At 50.8% G+C, this 18,385-nt stretch overlaps 1 protein-coding gene across 2 annotated transcripts in view; it reads left to right on the top strand.

Moving 5' to 3' along the window:
- Positions 1 to 18,385, top strand: part of PLCG1 (phospholipase C gamma 1) — a 94,714-nt gene that overhangs the window by 43,439 nt on the left and 32,890 nt on the right. For both annotated transcript variants that reach the window (XM_077832305.1, XM_077832304.1), the window contains exons 5-8: positions 10,840 to 10,924; positions 12,514 to 12,597; positions 15,942 to 15,964; positions 18,119 to 18,191. In XM_077832305.1, the coding sequence (XP_077688431.1) occupies positions 10,840 to 10,924; positions 12,514 to 12,597; positions 15,942 to 15,964; positions 18,119 to 18,191 (265 nt within the window). The remainder of the gene's footprint in view (positions 1 to 10,839; positions 10,925 to 12,513; positions 12,598 to 15,941; positions 15,965 to 18,118; positions 18,192 to 18,385) is intronic.

Genomic DNA, 18,385 nt, shown 5'->3' with positions numbered 1-18,385 from the left:
TCCACACGAGAGTCAGCAGCCATCTCCTCTTAGGGCACTGTTCCCTGCCTCCTTTCATTTTCTGTGACACGGTTCTCCTTAGTGATGTTAACAGAGCACATTAACCTTTCGCTATTGATTTTTTTAAAGTGCCTTTCCCCTCAAGATGTGAAACATTCATCCATTACCGCTGAACAGTGAGAGAAGTGGTGCGGGGGAAGGCTGCGGAGGCATTGCTCATGCAGCAATGTGTGTCCTCACATTACAATAAGAAACCTGCCGGACTCCATCTGTCAAGGGTTGTATCTGCCCCGTTTATTTATCTAGACATTAATGCCATGCTTATTGCCATGGTGATTGAGCACCTGGTGGGATTAAATATCCCAAAGGATCTCCTGTTTGTCCTTTTGCCGTTCTGCTCATTGTGTTGTATTGCGGGAAGGCCAGCGAGTTCCACGTTCCACCCTGAGGCTTGTTACTCTAATCCCTGAGGGAAGCCACTGCCACACTCATGGCACAGCAGTCGGGGAATTTCTCTCCCCTGCTCGTGAGCTTTGCTCTTGCTCCGTGGCATGAGGCTGTCCTGGGGTTGTCACAGGTGTGTTTGTGTCATGGTGGGGTATCGCAGGCCATTTGCACGGAAGGCCTTGAATACCAGAACAACCCTTGACTCTGCATTTAGTGGGAAACCAGTGGTATGAACAGGTGCCGTGGGGGCATCCGTCGTCCTCTGACATTTCACGTCCCCTGCTGATCTGTGCCCTGCCAGGGGAGGGCCTGCCACCTCTGTCATTATTGCCCACTCTCCCTTCTGCAGTCTGTGAACCTGGTTTTCAGCTGTAGCTCATTATGACCCAGTGCTAGCTCTGGGCAGAAACAGGCCTCTGAACTCAAGCAGCATGGGCATAATCAAAGCTGGCCAAAATACAGGGCAGAGTATGTATAAGAGAGGGAGGGGAGTGCTTCATGTTGCTTGGATCCAGACGGACTTGTGTCCGTGTCTCATGGCATGGTGAGAGGGTTGCCTCGTCCATGCTGAATGTGCCACTTAGAGGACTGGAGAGATGATTAATGCTTGTGCAGCAGAGAGGAACAGAAGTGTTGTCTTCAATATATTCCAGCAGCGCTAATGCACTTAATGGACCTCTGTAATTGTTACTTGTTTTTTAAATATTTTAAAACTCTGTTTTCCGGTTTCCACTGCTCCTTGTGTGTTCTTGGGGTGGGGGGAGCAAAGATGCAACTGATTGGCTCATTTAAACAGAGTCCTTGTTAAAGTGAGGGCTAATGGGGTTTCTCTTTGTATGAGATGGTAAGAGCCAAATTACCAGGCTCAGGCCTCCAAATCTAAATGCTATATCTTTTGCATGTTTAGCTGGCCCTCTGTGTGTGAAAATTGGATGTTTGGGTGTTCAGCAGTTCAATCTGCAGATGAAAAACAGGTGCAGAAGTGGAGGTACAGATTTGGAGGCTAGATTAAAGAGAGATGAAAACATGGCCCTTATTTCAATGGATCCAGTCACACACACACAGCAGCTTTAAAGAGACCATCAGATAAAATGTGGTGTAAAATTTAGATTCTGTGTATTTACGTGTGCGTACTTGTACACACACACACACCCTGACCCCTCCCTCCACCCAGAAACCACCCGAACAGAACATGAATTCTTTCCGTATCTAAATCCAGAAGACACGTTGCTATCATTCTTTAAATATATAATCTCTCCATGGCATTTGAAATAAAATTAAGAAAATAAACTTTCTCCTTCAGTGTTTGCCAGTGGTAGCATCAGGCAAGTCACTAGAGCCTTCAAATGAAATTGACTAAAAGCAAAATGTGACAGTGACCAGTCTCCTTCTGTTGTCCAAGTTGTGAGAGGTGCAAAATGTTAAGCCAGGAGCATAAAGAGTGAAAGTAAATAAGATTTTAGTTCCTTCTGTTTTATAACAGTCTTACATACTTTTGGTAAATTAGTTGCAGAAGTTGTGGGGAGTTAAAAAGTATGGGGTGAAATCCTGGCCCCAGTGGGGAGTTGTAACATTGGTTTCAATGGAGCTGGGATTTCATCCATGGTTTTGAAGCTGGCAATGGCTTTTAAAAAGGGAGCAGTGAGCTGTGTTTTTAAAATAATGTTCTTTAAAAATCAGTAACAAACCAACTATCCATTGTAGCAGGTTCTTGGAAGCTGGAAAATAACATCCCCATCCCCACCACTTACTAGAGACCCTGACCTTTGAACAGGCATGTATTTAGTCACATACACGTGGGCAGTCCTGTTGGCTTCAACGAGGCTACTTGCATGTATACAGTTAAGCAGGTGTGTAACCAATTGCACGTGCAGGACCTAGTTTTATACCAACACTTTTAAAACCAATTGTGTGTATATGATCGGCCCGTCCCACCTCAACCCTCAGTTGCAGGTGCTGTAGGACAAACCCCCAAGTCTACAAGGTGTGTGCATCCCACAAATATACACACGCGCAATGGCTGTTCAGGGGTTATTTGGTCACTGTTTTTGGTAAGCGGGGGAGGATGTTAGTTTTTTTCCCTAAATACAGTCCAGAAAACAACGCTTTGCCTGTGCCTATGAAAAATTGCTCCTTTGGGGCGAAATTACAGTGTCAGGTTACAGAAACGTTTGGGATGGGTGTTTCAAGTTTTGCTCTGATTGCACCTATGTATAAATACCTTAAAAAGCCTAAAACTCAGGTCAGTTTATTTTCTATGTATTGAGATTTAAAATGATAAAAAAACACCTGTCCAAGGCTCTAGGCACCTTAACATAATTAATAATGCAATACATAAAATCCATATATAAGCTGTTTCCTCCTGCCGCAATCTGTGAGTGGAAAGCTGGGCACCTCTCTTATTGTGGTGTGGTGTCCTTTTTTCCTCTTATACCATCGCAGCTGGGCTGACCGCTTTAGTGCTGCCAACACCCACCCCGGGTCTGTGCTGCAAACCCGCCCTCCTCTGTTGTCATCTGCTCCTGCTAATGTTTCATTGGAACACTGCTGTCTCAGTAGTCTTGAAGATGTAGCAGAATGCTGCAGTGAACCAGCTAAACAAAAACCTTGAGTGGAAACCTCCTCTCTTGGGGAGAAGATGCTACCCTTGCAGGCTTCCCTTTCCCCATCAGTCATGTCCCTCCTCTTCTGGGGGTAGGGTTAATCCTTTTCTGTTTTCTCTCCCACGTCGGAAAGCAGTAACCTGGCAGACATAGGGCTCTTGGCTCACCCAGTGAGGTCTGGAAATAATAAATAGATAATTACTGGGTTCCATTTCCTGACCTAATCACTGGAGCCTGAGCATCAAACTGCAGGCCCTTAAGACTGGTCGTCTGTGAGCTGCATCTCTGGAGTGTAGCTGAAAAGGGGTTTTAACTGGATTAAATCAACCCTTTCCTGTTATACTACCAAGGGACTCTCTGCATTCCTCTGCCTGGTGAGTAGATCAGCACCAGCATGTTGCCAGGAGCAGACAGGTTCTCTGCCAGCAAATCATAATCTGAAACTGACTTGCTTGGGCTTTGTGAGTCAGCATTTGGCTGATCACAAATCTGAGAGAATTATTAGATGGGTGGGGGTTCCCCTCTGAATGTCAGTCTGCACTGGCTGCTGTGCATGGAGACTGTGTGGGCATGTTAGCTAATTAGCTGGGTGGCTGTTATGCATTGAGCAGGGCACACTGGGTATCACATTTCCATCTCCAGAGCCCGTACATATGCTCGCAAGCAGCCCTGGAGCCAGTGAGGAAACAGGGATAGCACCAACCTCTTGTTGATCCCCAAGGCGTGCTGGCTTGGAGATCTGACTCTCCTGCCCTCTCTGCATACTGGGGGTCCCTACTCCTTGCACAGGTTTTTCCCAACATAGGGGGCAATCTATACAATTCAAGCTGTGCATCTGTCTCACTGAACTGGTCATTTCCAAGTCCCAATGACTGCAGGAGGTGGGTGGGCAGGGGCCAGCCATGGCTTCCAAGCCCCAGTTTTAAAGGAACCAGTTTGGCTGTCTGTAGGTGGGCTCAGACTTCTGGCTTGTTTCCCAGAGCTGTTTGCCTTCGCTCCCAAGGACCTCACCCAGGCTGGCTTGCACAAGGATCTGAGAGCGGGCTGAGTGCTGTAGCACCAAGTCCACAGGTGATCTAGTGACTGATGACTAGTGCTCGGGGGCGGGGGAATGAGGTTGATAAGTATCTTGTGACACAGTCCTTACCGTGTCAGTTTATCATCCCTGACTTGTGGGGCAAGATGGCTGGGTTCTTCCCTGGGCTCTGAGAATGGCCTGCTCAGAGAATTAGAGTTTGTTACATAGGCATGTGAACTGGTTCCAAGCTGCCATGGATTATAACAGGCTGGGTTCATGCTCAGTGTGCTGTGTCTCTTGTCCTCCCTCTCTCTGTGAGCTCTTTGGGAGTCTCTGGCTATGCAGAGGTCCCTCGTGGCAGCGAGAAATTTCTGCTAAGTTCTCCATTGGCAGGGTGTACGGTGGGTGGGTGTGAAATGTATGTGTGTGTATATATATATATATATATATATAGTGGGGAGGGAATGGAAAGCAAACACATACACACATCTGTTTCTCATGCATGCATCATGGAAAATTAGAGTGGGGAGGCTGGAAAAAGACAGACTGTGCCAGTTAGAGCAAATATTTAAAGATATATGAAGAGCTTGTCTCCGCCTCTGACTGGTAGGTTTCAGATCTTATCTCTTTCCCAAGTAAGAGAGCTGCCTGGCTCAGTGCCTGTGGTACAGTAATTGGATAATCTTTCGTCTTTCCCATGTGGGTGTATTTATTGTATATGAAAGTGAGGGTGTAAGAGCCCTGTCTAGAGTCCCGCATGGTAGGAGCTGGTGCTCTGAAAGTGTCCCCAGAACAGCTCTGCCAATTTACCTGGCAGTCCTGTAACATGACCTGCTTTTCCCATCCCCATGGTGCTTCGCTGATGCATCTCACTTGTGACCACAGCACTTCCTGTTGCTCCGGTCCTGAATGCCTACTCAGGCTCTGTCCCTGCCCCTTCATCCTCAACTGCTGTGTCCCTTACTGGTCCAGCCCTGGGCCCCACAAACCCAGATCTGCCCCTCAGAACTGACCCACTCAATCCCAGGTGCTTCCAGCCTTTCGCTTCGCTTTAGAAATGAAGTGGTGTCTTGTTGGAAGAGAGAGACAGGATGCCCCCTGTGAGCAAGAGCCAGGTTCATGTCCCCTTGTGAGCTGGAATCCTTGTTTCTAGCGGTGAAGGCTAATGCACTGGCCTGGTGTGCCACAGCTACCTAGGGATAGGTTTTCTCTTACACGCATCCCATCCCATGCACACACCCCTTCATAAGCCCCAAGCCTCACCTCTGGCGGGACTGAGATCAGTATTGAATGCACAAAGTGCACATCGTATATTAGCATGAATGGGGAGCGACAGGTTGGGGCCCACCTTCCTTGTGGTCTGTCCTGTAATCTCATGGCTTCGAGTCATGACTGTAGCTTGTGAGAGCTGCTTCCTGCAACCTTCCCCCTTAGGTGTTCTGCTGGCTGTCGGTGATGGTCCCATTCCTCCCCTCTTCCTCTTTTGTTCTGAGTGAGGCCAGCTGATTGTTCCTGTCTCTTGGACCTAGGATGCCGCAAGCATGTGACATGATGGGTGGGCAGGGAGTTCCTGGTGAGAGGGCTGTGATGCTTGTGGAGGAAGCTCTGCAGGGAAAGTCACTCCCTGGCTGTAGCAATGTGGTTCAACACTGAGTTGGTGGCAAGGATTCCCCTAGCACAAGCCGTGCCCTTTTGCCAGGTGTCCGGTTTTCGACTGGAACACCCAGTCGAAAAGAGACCCTGGCGGCTCCGGTCAGCACTGCTGACCGGCCGTTAAAAGTCCAATCTGCGGTGTAGTGGGGCTAAGGCAGGCTCCCTGCAGCTCCCGGAAGCAGCGGCATGTCCCTTCTCCAGCTCTTAAGCATAGGGGCAGCCAGGAGGGTCTGCACATTGCCCCTGTCTCTAGTGCCAGCTCTGCAGCTCCCATTGGCTGGGAACTGCGGACAATGGGAGCTGCGGGGGGCAGTGCCTGTGGATGGGGCAGCGTGCAGAGCTGCTTGGCCGTGCCTCTGCCTAGGAGCCGGAGCGGGGACATGCTGCTGCTGTTTCCGGGAGCTTCCTCAGGTAAGTGCCGCGCAGAGCCTGCACCCCTGACCCTCTCCCACGCCCCAACCTTCTGCCCTGAGCCCCATTCCTCTCTATGAAATCCTCAGTCCCAGCCCAGAGCCCCCTGCTCCAGCCCTGGTCCCCCTTCTGCCCTCCAAACCGTTTGGTCCCAGACTGGAGCCTGCACCCCAAACCCCTCATCCCTAGCCCCACCCCAGAGCCCACACCCCCAGCCAGAGCCCTGATCCCCCTGCCCAGCCCTAGTCCCCCTCCTGCCCTCCGAACTCCTCAGTCCCGGTCCAGAGCCCCCTCCTGCACCCCAGAGCCCTCACCCCCTTCCGCATCCCAGCTCACTGCCTCAGCCCGGATCCCCCTTCTGCACCCTGAACTCCTCCTTTCTGACCCCACCCTGGAGCCCACAACCCCTCCTGGAGCCCTCCCTGCCCCCCACTCCAACCCCCAGAGCCAGCCTGGTGAAAATGAGCAAGTGAGTGAGGGTGGGGAGAGGGATGGGGGGATGGAGTGAGCAGGGGCAGGGCCTTGGAGAAGGGGCAGGGGCGCAGCAAGGGCGTTTGGTTTTGTGCGAGTAGAAAGTTGGCAACCCTACGTGCCTTGCTCTGCACAGGGCAGGCAGGAGAGGCGGAGGAGATGGATTAGCACCTTGCCATGCTCAACAGTGACCCCTGCGGCCACTTTAAGGATCTGCATCAATAGTCTTGAAAGGGTATCCTGACTAGACCTTGGCCACAATGCAGAGCCTCAAAGATGGACAGCTGCGAAACACGGGGGATCCCCAGAGGGGAACAGAGAGGGCCCGCTGCTTCCCGCAGAGGGGATGGCAGTGAAGGTAAAAACAGCTGACAAACAAATAGCGGGATGATGACACAGGAACAATCTCCCTTGTCTCTCCCCCCCACCATCCTGTGGCTCCTCTATTGTGATTCATTTCCTGTGGCTGATCCCAAAATAGGAGTCGCAGGTGGCATTGATCCAGCCACTGTGCGTGCTCCATCCTCCAGTGTTTGGAACTGCGCTCCCTTGGAATCCCTTCCCTGTCTGACCTCCGTGCTACCACCTTGGATGCCCGCTGAATCCCGGTCCTCCTGAGGCCCTGGTAGCTGTGTTTCGGGCATGTGGGCCTTCTCTCTGGCTTGCCCAAGACCTTGTATAGCTCCATTAAATATGTTTGTTCCCCATCTTTGTCGCACTGTCTTTCCAGAGGAAGCTGGATTTGTGCCGTTACCAGTGCTTAATTTGTGCCGGAGCTGAGGCCCAGCACCTCTGGGCTTGGCAGTTCGTAGCCCCAGCACCTCTGGGCTTGCCATGTCAGTTATGAAAGTAAAAAAATTGCTTAAGTACCTGCACCTAATTGCTTGAGCCCTGGCACTTCTTTCATTACAAATTAAGCACTGGCCATTAGGAATAACTTCTTCCTGGTAGGGGAGGTGATCTTATTGTTTCAGCTTTCTGGGTGACTCCGTGTCGCTGGCTCTGCAGGTTATTTTGCTGCTCGAAGGGGGAGGGTGGGGAGGGCTGGGGCCGTGTGTTGGGCCTGTTGCCTTTTTCTGCAGAATGATCTGACTCTCGTTCTCTGTTCCCTGAACAGAAGTGTGTCCTCCCCACGGTGTAGACGGCTCTCAGGTTAGCATCGCTTCGGGGCTGGTGCTGAAGGACGCCTGCGAACAAGACACACTGGCTTCCCTTCTGGGTTCCTGGCAGACATGAACTGTCTTTGCACATCACTGTTCTGTGGGCGTCCATGCCTGGTCTCCCCCAGACCACCAGAGTTTCCTTGCTGGTAGTGTCATCAGACTCAGCAGGAAAACGATACCAAACTGTGTCCTGGCAGTTCCCGCTTGTGCTGTTCACGACGCCCACTTGGGCCGTCTGTCTCTCTAGGGTTGCCACAGAGTCTAGTGTCTTCCCCCTTGGGGATCTCCTGGGTTTCAGTGGGAGGTCTGATTCATCGCACTGTGACTTTGCATTGCCTGAAGGACAAATACTGAATGCCAGCTTTTTTTTTTTTTCTTTTTGGCTGAGGCACGTAGGTTGTTCCTGGAGTAGCTGCATGGGCAGTTGTAGGCCCAAGCCCTTCCTTGTGTGGGACTGACATTGACCTAGGCGGGAGTGTGGTGCATGGCTGGCTTGCTGATGCCAAGCCTACCTGTTGGTACATGCTCTTGACTCGTAGGCCAAAGCCTTCCCAACTCATTTCACTGGGCTGTTTCCGCCAACTCTCAGCCAGTCTAGTCCTTAGTCTCTGTTAAGCACTAGGCCACTGCCCCATCAGAATCGGAAGGCATGGTGATCCAGACCGACTGAAGCCACCATAACCTGCCCATCTGTATCATTACCCTGATAGCCCCATGCGATGAAATTTAATAGTGTACGGTTATGCACTTAGGGGATAACAACAAGAATTTTTGCTATAACCTTGGGACTTATCAGTTGGAAATGGCAGAGGAGGAGAAAGACCTGAGTGTGTTGGTCAATCACAGGATGACTGTGAGCCACCTGTGTGACATGTTTGCGAAAAAGGCTAAGGCAGTCCTGGGGTGCATCAGGTGAGGTATTCCAGTGGAGATAGGGAAGCATTAAGTACCTTTGTACAAGGCACTGGTGTGACCTCATTTGGAATGCTGTGTGCAGTTCTGGTCTCCCCTGTTTAAGAAGGTTGAATTCATACTGGACAGGTACAGAGAAGGGATACTAGGATGATCTGAGGTTTGGAGAACCTACCATATGAAAGGAGACTTAAATAGCTTGGCTTGTTTAGTCTAACAAAACGAAGGCTGGAGGGAGATATGGTTGTTCTCTATAAACACATGAGAGAGATAAACACCAGGGAGGGAGAGGAGTTAAAATTAAGGGCCAATGTTGGCACAGAAAAGAACAAATGAGTATAAATCGGCCATCAACAAGTTGAGGCTTGAAATTAGATGAAGGTTTCTAACCGTCAGAGGAGTGAAGTTCTGGAACAGCCTTCCAAGGGGAGTAGTGGGGGCAAAAAACCCTAACATAAGAACAGCCATATTGGGTCAAACCAAAGGTGCGTCTAGCCCAGTATCCTGTCTTCTGACAGTGGCCAATGCCAGGTGCCCCAGAGGGAATGAACAGAACAGGTAATTATCAAGTGATCCATCCGCTGTCGCCCATTCCCAGCTTCTGGCAAACAGAGGCGAGGGACACCATCCCTGCCCATCTTGGCTAATAGCCGTTGATGGACCTATCCTCCATGAACTTATTTAGTTCTTTTTTGAACCCTGTAATAGTCTTGGCTTTCACAACATACTCTGGCAAGGAGTTCCACAGGTTGATTGTGCGTTATCTGGAGAAATATTTCCTTTTGTTTGTTTTAAACCTGCTGCCTATTAATTTCATTTGGTGAGCCCTAGTTCTTGTGTTATGAGAAGGAGTAAATAACTTCCTTATCTACTTTCTCCACACCAGTCATGATTTTATAGACCTCTACAATATCCCCCCTTAATCATCTTTTTTCCAAGCTGAAAAGTCCAAGTCTTATTAATCTCTCTTCATACTGAAGCTGTTCCATACCCCTAATCATTTTTGTTGCCCTTTTCTGAACCTTTTCCAATTCCAATGTATCTTTTCTTGAGATGGGGGGACCACATCTGCACGCAGTATTCAAGATGTGGGCGTACCATGGATTTATATAGGGGCAATACGATATTTTCTGTCTTATTATCTATCCCTTTCTTAATGATTCCCAACATTCTGTTAGCTTTTTTGACTGCCACTGCACACTGAGTGGATGTTTTCAGAGAACTATCCACAGTAACTCCATGATCTCTGTCTTGAGTGGCAACAGCTAATTTAGATCCCATCATTTTATATGTAAACTTCTTTCAAGACTGATAAGTTTATGGAGGGGATGGTATGTTGAGGTTGTCTACAATGGCTCATCCGTGATTGCTGTTAGCAAATATCTCCAATGCCCAGACATGAGACACTATTCAAGGAGGACTCCGAGTTATTATAGAGAATTCTTTCCCAGGTGTCTGGCTGGTGGGTCTCACCCACTGCTCCAAGACTAGCTGCCATATTTGGGGTTGGGAAGGAATTTTCCTACAGGTCAGATTGACAGAGACCTGGGGGTTATTCACCTTCTTCTGCAGTCTGGGGCAAGGGTCACTTGCTGGTTTGAATTTGAGTAAATGGTGGATTCTCTGTAGCTTGAAGTCTTTAAATTATGTTGTGAGGATGTCAGTAACGCAGCCAGAGGTTATGGGCCTGTTACAGGAGTGGGTGGGTGAGGTTCTGTGGTCTGCGATGTGCAGGAGATCAGACTAGATGATTGTGATGTTCCCTTCTGGCCTTCAAGTCTCTGAGTAGCTCCAGGTAATTCAAATCTAGGGAACAATACAGACTCCTGTAATGGCCCCTTCAGTACTGTATATCCCGTTTCGAGCTTTAGGGGCTCACTGCACTGTGTGGGCATGAAAGCTTATATGGCTAAGGATCTCCTCTTTAATCTACCCTGAGGACCCTCCCTGGCTTCCTGCCAGGCAGGGCTAGATGCCCATCTGTTCTGTGTTTGATGGTTGATGCCAGCTTGGGGTATTTTGGATGGTTACTTCTCCTTGCTCCCCTGCGAAAACATTCTGCTTTCTGGACAGAGCATTGCGGTTTGGGGGTTGGGTTCTTCAGTCCATGAAAGCAGAGTTGCTAACTGTGTGTGTTCCCCTCCTTCCTCTGCTGAGCTAGGATTTCAGCTAAGGATTTGAAAAACATGCTGTCCCAGGTCAACTACCGAGTCCCAAACATGCGGTTCCTGCGGGAGAGATTAACGGTGAGTGCTCAGGCTTTACCCTGACCGGTCACAATCCCTCTCCCCATCCCCACTCTAAACCCAAGGATCCAGAGGCTGGTGTGTAGCGAGGCGATAAAGGGTCTGTTGCCTTGCTAGGCACCTGTCTCTGGACCCACGGCAGCCTTTTGCCTGGTTTTAAACCAGTCCCACCTGTGACTATAAAGCTGTGCATGTCTGAGTGCCAGGCTTCCCAGCCCGTTCTTACCCTCTTGCAGTGAATGAAATGGTGCCAAATCCCCGTTCATGCCACTCCCTGGCCTCTATGTGGCCAGCTTGATTTTCTGTCCCATCCTCCTTATGCCCCTCCTCACCAGCTGGTGTTTATGGCTTTCTGACCTTTCCCATGTTTTTGTTGTCCCTGCTCCCTGAGATGCTCCCATGCTCAGAGGTGGGGGTGCACATACCCATGCCGCCTGTCGCACATCCTGTCCTGGCTGAACCGAGCTCTGAACCGAGGAGAAGAGAAGTTCAGCCCAGCAGGCTGCTGCCTGACCCTGCAGCCTTGTGCAAACACTGAGCTGATCCGGCAGCTGGCTGCGTCAGGTCACCATAGAACCAGGGATGGCCGGGTCGTGGGCAACTCGCAAACATGCTGCCTCAGTGAGGGCAGGGCAATGATCATCTGGAATGATGGAGCTTTATCCCCCCCTGTGCAATGGTCACTGAGGCCCTGCAGACTCTGCCACCCATGCGATTGGCAGGCAGTTCTAAACGATGCCACTTGAGGATCTCGAAAGACATGTGAAATTTGTTACACCTCACAAGACCACTGTGAAATAAGCCCGCATGAACCCCATTTTGTAGATAGAGAGCTGGGGCATGGAGAGGTGAAAGTGACTTACCTGCAGCTGCAAGAAGTCGGTGGCAGAGACGGAATAGAACCCAGGAGTTCTGCGATCTCAGCCCCCTACCCTAGTCACAAGATTCTCCTGCTCTTTAGTGCATGGCTGGTGTGTGAAGACTCTATTTATTTCTCACTCACCAGGGCCTGGCTGGGGTTTGAATTTCCTGTGAAGACTGCTGCTTCCCTCCCTGTAGCCTCCTGCCCGGAAGCAGCAGTGCGGAATAGGTTGCTTTTACTGCACAGAACTCTTTGCTTTGCAGATCTCCCGGCACCCACAGGGAGCAGAATATGTCTGAGTTTCCTCCTGCTCCAGCTTGTAAGCTGTGGGGGAGGGTGTAAGCTTGGAGGCAGAGTGTCTGGCATGCTGCTACAGTGGCAGGCATATTCTGCATCAGTCAGAGTTCACACCCTTTGCCTTCTGCAGGCAGAGGTATCGGTGAGACCCAGCCTTAGTGATGCTTGCCGGCAGAAACCCAGATCTGGGTGATAGGTTTCTGAAACATGTTTCTAGACCCTGTGTGGTGCCGCGGTGGCCCTCCTGGTTGCAGCACATGCACAAAAGGGCAGCGGGCATGGTTGGGCAAAATGTTCACCTTGCCCTCCCTGCAGGGACCACTTGCCCCTGCAGCAAGCCCCAGCGATGGGAGGGCTGTCCAGGCCATGAAGAGCATGGTGTCGCGTGTGATCACAGCTGCTGTCCTATTTCTGCTCCTCTTGGCTGCAGGATGTGGAGCAGAGGAATGGGGATATAACGTACAGCCAGTTCGCCCAGCTTTACCGAAGCCTGATGTACGACGCCCAGAAAACGGTGAGATGGCTCAAGTTCTCTGTGCTGGGGGTGCCCGGGAGGGGCAGAAACTTGCCAGCCGTGAGAGGAGATGGTTTGGAGTGACTTGGTAAAGGGAGCGATTGGCGTTTCTGGTACTTCACATACATACATGAACTCGTCTGCCCAGGACGTGTCTGTCCTGCATGCTTCCACCCTTTTCTCCCTCTCTCCTTCACTATGGGAGCATTCCTTGCCTTGCATCTTTCTCCTTCCCCTGGCCACTGATACAGCCGCCTGAGTGGGGCAAGGGAATGTTTCCCTTCCAGTGCCGAACTACCCTGCGGATGTTCCCCTTATTATGGCTTCAGGATTCATGCGTTTGCACTTCTGCTCCCTCCTCCCTATCATTTTTAACACGTTGCCCCTCTAGCCCAGGGGCGGGCAAACTTTTTGGCCTGAGGGCTGCATCAGATTTTGGAAATTGTATGGAGGGCCGGTTAGGGGAGGGGGTCAGGGCCTGGCCCCCACCTCCTATCTGTCCCTCCTGCCCCATCCAAACCCCCTGTTCCCTGACAGCCCCCCCGGGACCCCTGCCCCATTCACTCCTCCCCATCCAACCCCCACTGTTCCCTGACAGCCCCCCCTCCCCCAGGACACCTGCCCCATCCAACCCCCCCATTCCCTGACAGCCCTGCCCCATCCAACTCCCGTTGACCGGCCCTGGACCCCCGCCCCTAACTGCCCCCCGCCACCCCATCCAACCCCTCCTCTCATTCCTGACTGCCCCCCCTGGGACCCCTGCCCCATCCAACCACCCCTTCTCCCTGTCCCCTGATTGCCGCCAGGACCCCTGCCCCTGCCTGCCCCTTGCCGCCCCATCCAACCCCCCCTCCTTCCTGACTGCCCCCCAGGGACCCCTGCCCCCATTCAACCCCCTGTTCCTGCCCCGAAACCCTATCTACACCCCCACCCTCTGACCACCACCCCGAACTCCCCTGCCCTCGATCCACCCCCCCCCCCGCTCCCTGCCCCCTCACCGCGCTTGGCTATTCCGGCGGCACTAGTGCCCCTGCGCAGCTCAGGGCACCGGGGCAGGCCGGGCTCTGCAGCTGCGCTGCCCCAGGAGCTCGCAGCCCCGCCGCCCGGAGCACTGCGCCAGTGGTGGAGCGAGGGGCCGGAGGACAGCCTCCCGGGGCAGGAGCTCAGGGGCCGGGCAGGAGGGTCCCGTGGGCCGGATGTGGCCCTCGGGGCCATACTTTGCCCACCTCTGCTCTAGCCCCTCTGGCCAACGTTCCCCTGTGCTTTGTGTACGCTAGCCACATCATGAGGCTGGTTGCAACTATCAGAGCGCCCCTGGAGGTTGGGATTCTGGCCCATTTCAGTGCACAGGGAGGGGTCGGGGGAGAGCAACGTCAGTAGGGAAGGGAAAGAAGGCACATTTGGAGGTTAGCTGGCAGTGACTCCCCCCCACTTCACGCTGTGTGAGTGATTACCATGGATTGCCAGACAGTTGGCAAATCTGGAATCAATGAATCAAGTGTTTCATGGCATAGCCTTCACCTGCTGCACATCCGGATTATTCCCTTGAGGCTGTTAAGCGAAGTGATGTGCCCAGAGCTCTGGGATTTGTCTTTTTTGGAGGTTCTATCATCCTCCAACCATGTTTTTTCTCCCATTCAAATACGAATGGGACGATCAGACCCATCCTTGGCCCTTCCAAAGCTCAGAGGTTGATAACTTATCACTTCAGTGTGATTAGCTTGTAGGTTCCTGTTCTCTCTCCTGCTGATGAGATCAGAGCATTGTGGGCTAGTCTGTGGGCCTTAGCTGTGTCGGAAGGACATTTAACAAAGCTGGGCAGATCCTGGTGAGAGACTGGGTCCAGCGGCTGCACTTAATCATTGCACTTGGTTCCAGAGGTAGGATGGAGCAAGGAAGACCATTGTTCAGCTATACCTCTAAGATGGAGGGGCAGTGTATGGGAGGCCCTCACGCCTGGGGTGTCCTTGGCGGCCTGGTACAGCAATGCATTTGTGTGTCTGCCTCAGTTTCCTCTAGTGGGCTTCAGTGAGTCCAGTGAAGCTCATGTATGTTGAGCAGTGCCCTGTCAGGGGTGTAGTTTATTTAACTCAAAGGTGGCACGTTATACAAATAGGCCCCCACCCCAGCTTTTCTAGCTGGAGGGGAGAGGGGCTGAGTTAATCATGATTCATCAACCCACTTATGTCCAGCTCCCTTACCAGCAAGGTCCCATTGGCCTCAGAGCTTCTTCTGGAGCCAGGGCCTCTCATCATCAGCTGGAGAAGGGTGTCTCCTCTTGGGTCGGAGTCCCCACAGAGATCAAACTGGGATTACCCTTCCTTGGAACAGCCTGTAATCCCTAAGATCTAGGACTTCTGTTGCTCACTGGTGAAGTGCTTCCATGGGCAGGTTCCGCCAACACACGGCATTCGTAGCACTTCCCTTTCGGAGCCTCTCCCACCTAGCATCATGATTCCTTTCCCAGTGAGCCTCCTCCCCAGGCTCCCCGGAGAAGCTCTCCCCTTGGGAGCTTTCCTTCTGTATTGTGGAGAATTGTTCCTCTCCCCAGGAGCCCCTGGTCTCTAGCTCACCTTGACTGGGAGAAGCTGCCATTTATCAGGCCCAGGCACTTTCCTGTCTAAGTAATTGCCTCCCCGTTTCTCAGTGAGTTAATTAGTCCCAGGTGAACCTGAATTGCCTCCTTGTCCTTTATCAGAGGGGTAGCCGTGTTAGTCTGGATCTGTAAAAGTGGCAAAGAGTCCTGTGGCACCTTCTAGACTAACAGCATTGGAGTATAAGCTTTTGTGGGTGAATACCCACTTCGTCGGATGCATGTAGGCTCCTTGTCCTTGTGGAGCCTGTCAAAGGTAGGCTGAGCCCCTGCCCTCTTACTCCAGTCATCAACACGCAGCGAGGCTGGTTCCCCACCAATTTGCCCCTTGTGTTTCAGGCCTGGATCAAAGAGAATGTAAAATGCTCCTAAACCCAAATTCTCCACTGACTCACTTTGTACTGGTGTAAATGATGGCACAAGGCGCAGGACAGCAGTGAACAAGCCCAGTTACTCTGCGCTAACGGTGAGATTGTCCCGGGAACATTGGGATGTCTGCCTAATTGACAGGGGTGTGCGCCTAGTACAGGAGGGAGCCTGTATGTGCAGAAGGAGAGACAGACCTTTTCACCTTGAGTAGCTCTGCTTAGCGCAGGCTTTCCTCTGAAGCACTGTGGACCCGAATTCAACTGGTGAAGGTCAGCAAAGGATCCCAGGTTCCAGGGCCATGCATGTACCCACAGTATTAGCCCTGCTGCATTTGCGGTCTAGTCTTGTAAAGAAGTTGACGTGTGTGTTTCTTCTGTTGCAGATGGAGCTCCCGTTCCTGGAAAGGTAAATGCCTCTCTCACTTTGGGCATGGGGGGTGGAAGGCTATTTCCTTACACTTTCAGTGTGCATGGGTGTTGGCAGTTGTGTGGGAGCATGAGCCGTCCTGTGCGCACCTTGCTCATCAGAGAGGATTCTGCTCATGCTTACGCATGTTCTAAACCAGCATCTCTGTTGTGGAACCACTGGGGTCAGGAGGTGAGTATTGGAGACTCTCGCCTCTAGCTCACCAGAGACAATCCAGCCCAGGTCACTAGCAACCAAAAGTTGTCACCCTCTGACGGCTGTTTGTTTGGTCTGTGTGAACTAAGTTTGGTCTTGATCCAGTTCCTAGGGGACAACTGCCCACATCTCAAAAGCTGTCCCCACAATTGACGCTAACCAGCTGCAATGTTGACAATCTCATCAGAGAGGCCAAGGACTGTGTGGGCCACTGGTAAGGCCCTTTGTTTTCAGTTTTTATTTTATTTAATTTTTCCTGGGAATTTGTCAGTGTTTATTACCACAACAACAAAAACAGGTGAAAATCAGTGCAAAAAACTGTCAATTTTTCTGGGTAAATATCAGGGTTTATTTTGGTGGACGGAAGGACTGGGGGAAAAAATATTCAGTAGATTAATGCTTTGATGAGTGGAATTCAATGTGGTTTGCTGCAGAACTAAAACAGAACTCAAAACACAATGCCACCTCTGTGTTTAAGAAAACAATATCTCTCTAATCCCCAAATAGAACTTTTCCTTTGAATGAACAGTTTACTGTTGTAGACTTAGAACTATTAGCCTATAAATATTTACATTTAATAATTGGGCCACACCATTTGCAGTGCAGACACTCAACTTTGTCCTTTTCTCCTGTTTTTTTTTTTTTAACTTTTGAATACTTTCTTGTGTTCTGAAACGTAGTCTGAGACAGATTTTCATTTTCCAGAGACAGATTTTCATTTTCCTCACATTTTAGCGTGTCAAAACTTTAAACCGTTATCTGCTAACAGCTTGAAATGTGTACGTTGTGGGCGTGAGATTCATCAGCACGTTCAGATGGGCACACACTTCAGAGCTTGCGTGCCTGCCTGTTTGTTTAGTGTGTGTATCTTCTAGACTAATACACAGCCTTACTTCAACAGGCAGCTTTGCATCATACACACAGACTAATGTATTATTGTAATACATATAGTTCATGTAATGTATTGTATTTTCCTAATAAAACACATTATTTTATGTATATTTGGACGATACAAAAGTAGGGTGAAAATCAGAAAAAAATGAATAATACTTTTTGTAAAACCCGGGAATTTTTCGGTCAAAATCGGTTTAAACTGAAAACGAAGGGGCTTAGCCATTGGTAACTAAAGCCCCTCTGACCCTTAGAGGTCATCCCATCCAGATGGTGCTTGAGGTACATTGGCAAACCATGCCCTCACTTGCCCATGTGCTGTGGCTAAGCAGAAGTTCAATGCAATTGTGGAAGCTGGAGGTGGAAAAACCTACCAGCTCAGTGAGTCACTGTCCTAGAAGCCAGTGCAGGATTTCTAGCATCTTGTCTAGTCTAGTTCTGCTAGTCCTACGTACTGTCCTGATGCCTCTAGTATGTTTCACTCAGAGGAAGTTCTTGATAGTGAGCCAACATTTTTCTTGACTTTATCACATCACCCCTCGTTCTGCCCCCCGCCTCTCTAACAGTTCCTCTCCCTCCTTGATGTTTATATCCTTCATCTGTTTGTAGGCTGTTACCATGCCTTGTCCTTAGTTATCCCTTAGCCGTGCTCTTTTAATCTTTTCTTACAAGTCAAGCCCGCTAGCTCCTTGATTAATTTTGTTGCTCTTCTCTGGCCTGCCACTCTCTTGGTGCTGTATTGCTTGTAACATGGTGCCCCAGGCAAATGCAGTGTCCAGGCGCAGGTGGCTCAAGCTGGGGAGAGGAGCGCTTGTCTCTTTGTTTCCTGACATGATTCTGTTGTGTGTGCACCACCAAAATTGTCTCTCTTCTTGGTGCTGGGGTGGCAGTGGGGGTTGCTGTGTTGCTCTCTGCGGGATGTTGTGTGTTACTTGCATGTGCCATCCTGATCTATAATGGCTTCCTGCCTCCGATGGATCCCAGAGACCCTTCAGCAAAGCAATGAGATCACTGATTATGGATTCTCTCTGTGTCCTTCCCCCCCAGGTGTGGGGAGAGACTTGAGCACTCCAAGGTGTCCCTGCTGGAGTTCCAGAAGTTCTTACTGGAGTATCAGATGGTGAGCTCCCCAAAGGTCAAGCCAGAGAGGAGAAAGGGGACTCCACTCTCCCCTGATACGGCCAATCTGTAGGGAGCCAGTGTCCAAAGGATGACTCTGATCTGGTAGTGCTGAGTGCTCGGGTAACGGCGCGCTCTGCCCCTGAGGCTTCTGGGAGCACAATGCTTCCTGTCAGGAACGGCAGGCTGATTAAG

The sequence above is a fragment of the Eretmochelys imbricata genome, chromosome 13, assembly GCF_965152235.1.
Source record: "Eretmochelys imbricata isolate rEreImb1 chromosome 13, rEreImb1.hap1, whole genome shotgun sequence".
NCBI lineage: Eukaryota > Metazoa > Chordata > Testudines > Cheloniidae > Eretmochelys > Eretmochelys imbricata.
This window is presented reverse-complemented; position numbering and strand designations above follow the sequence as displayed.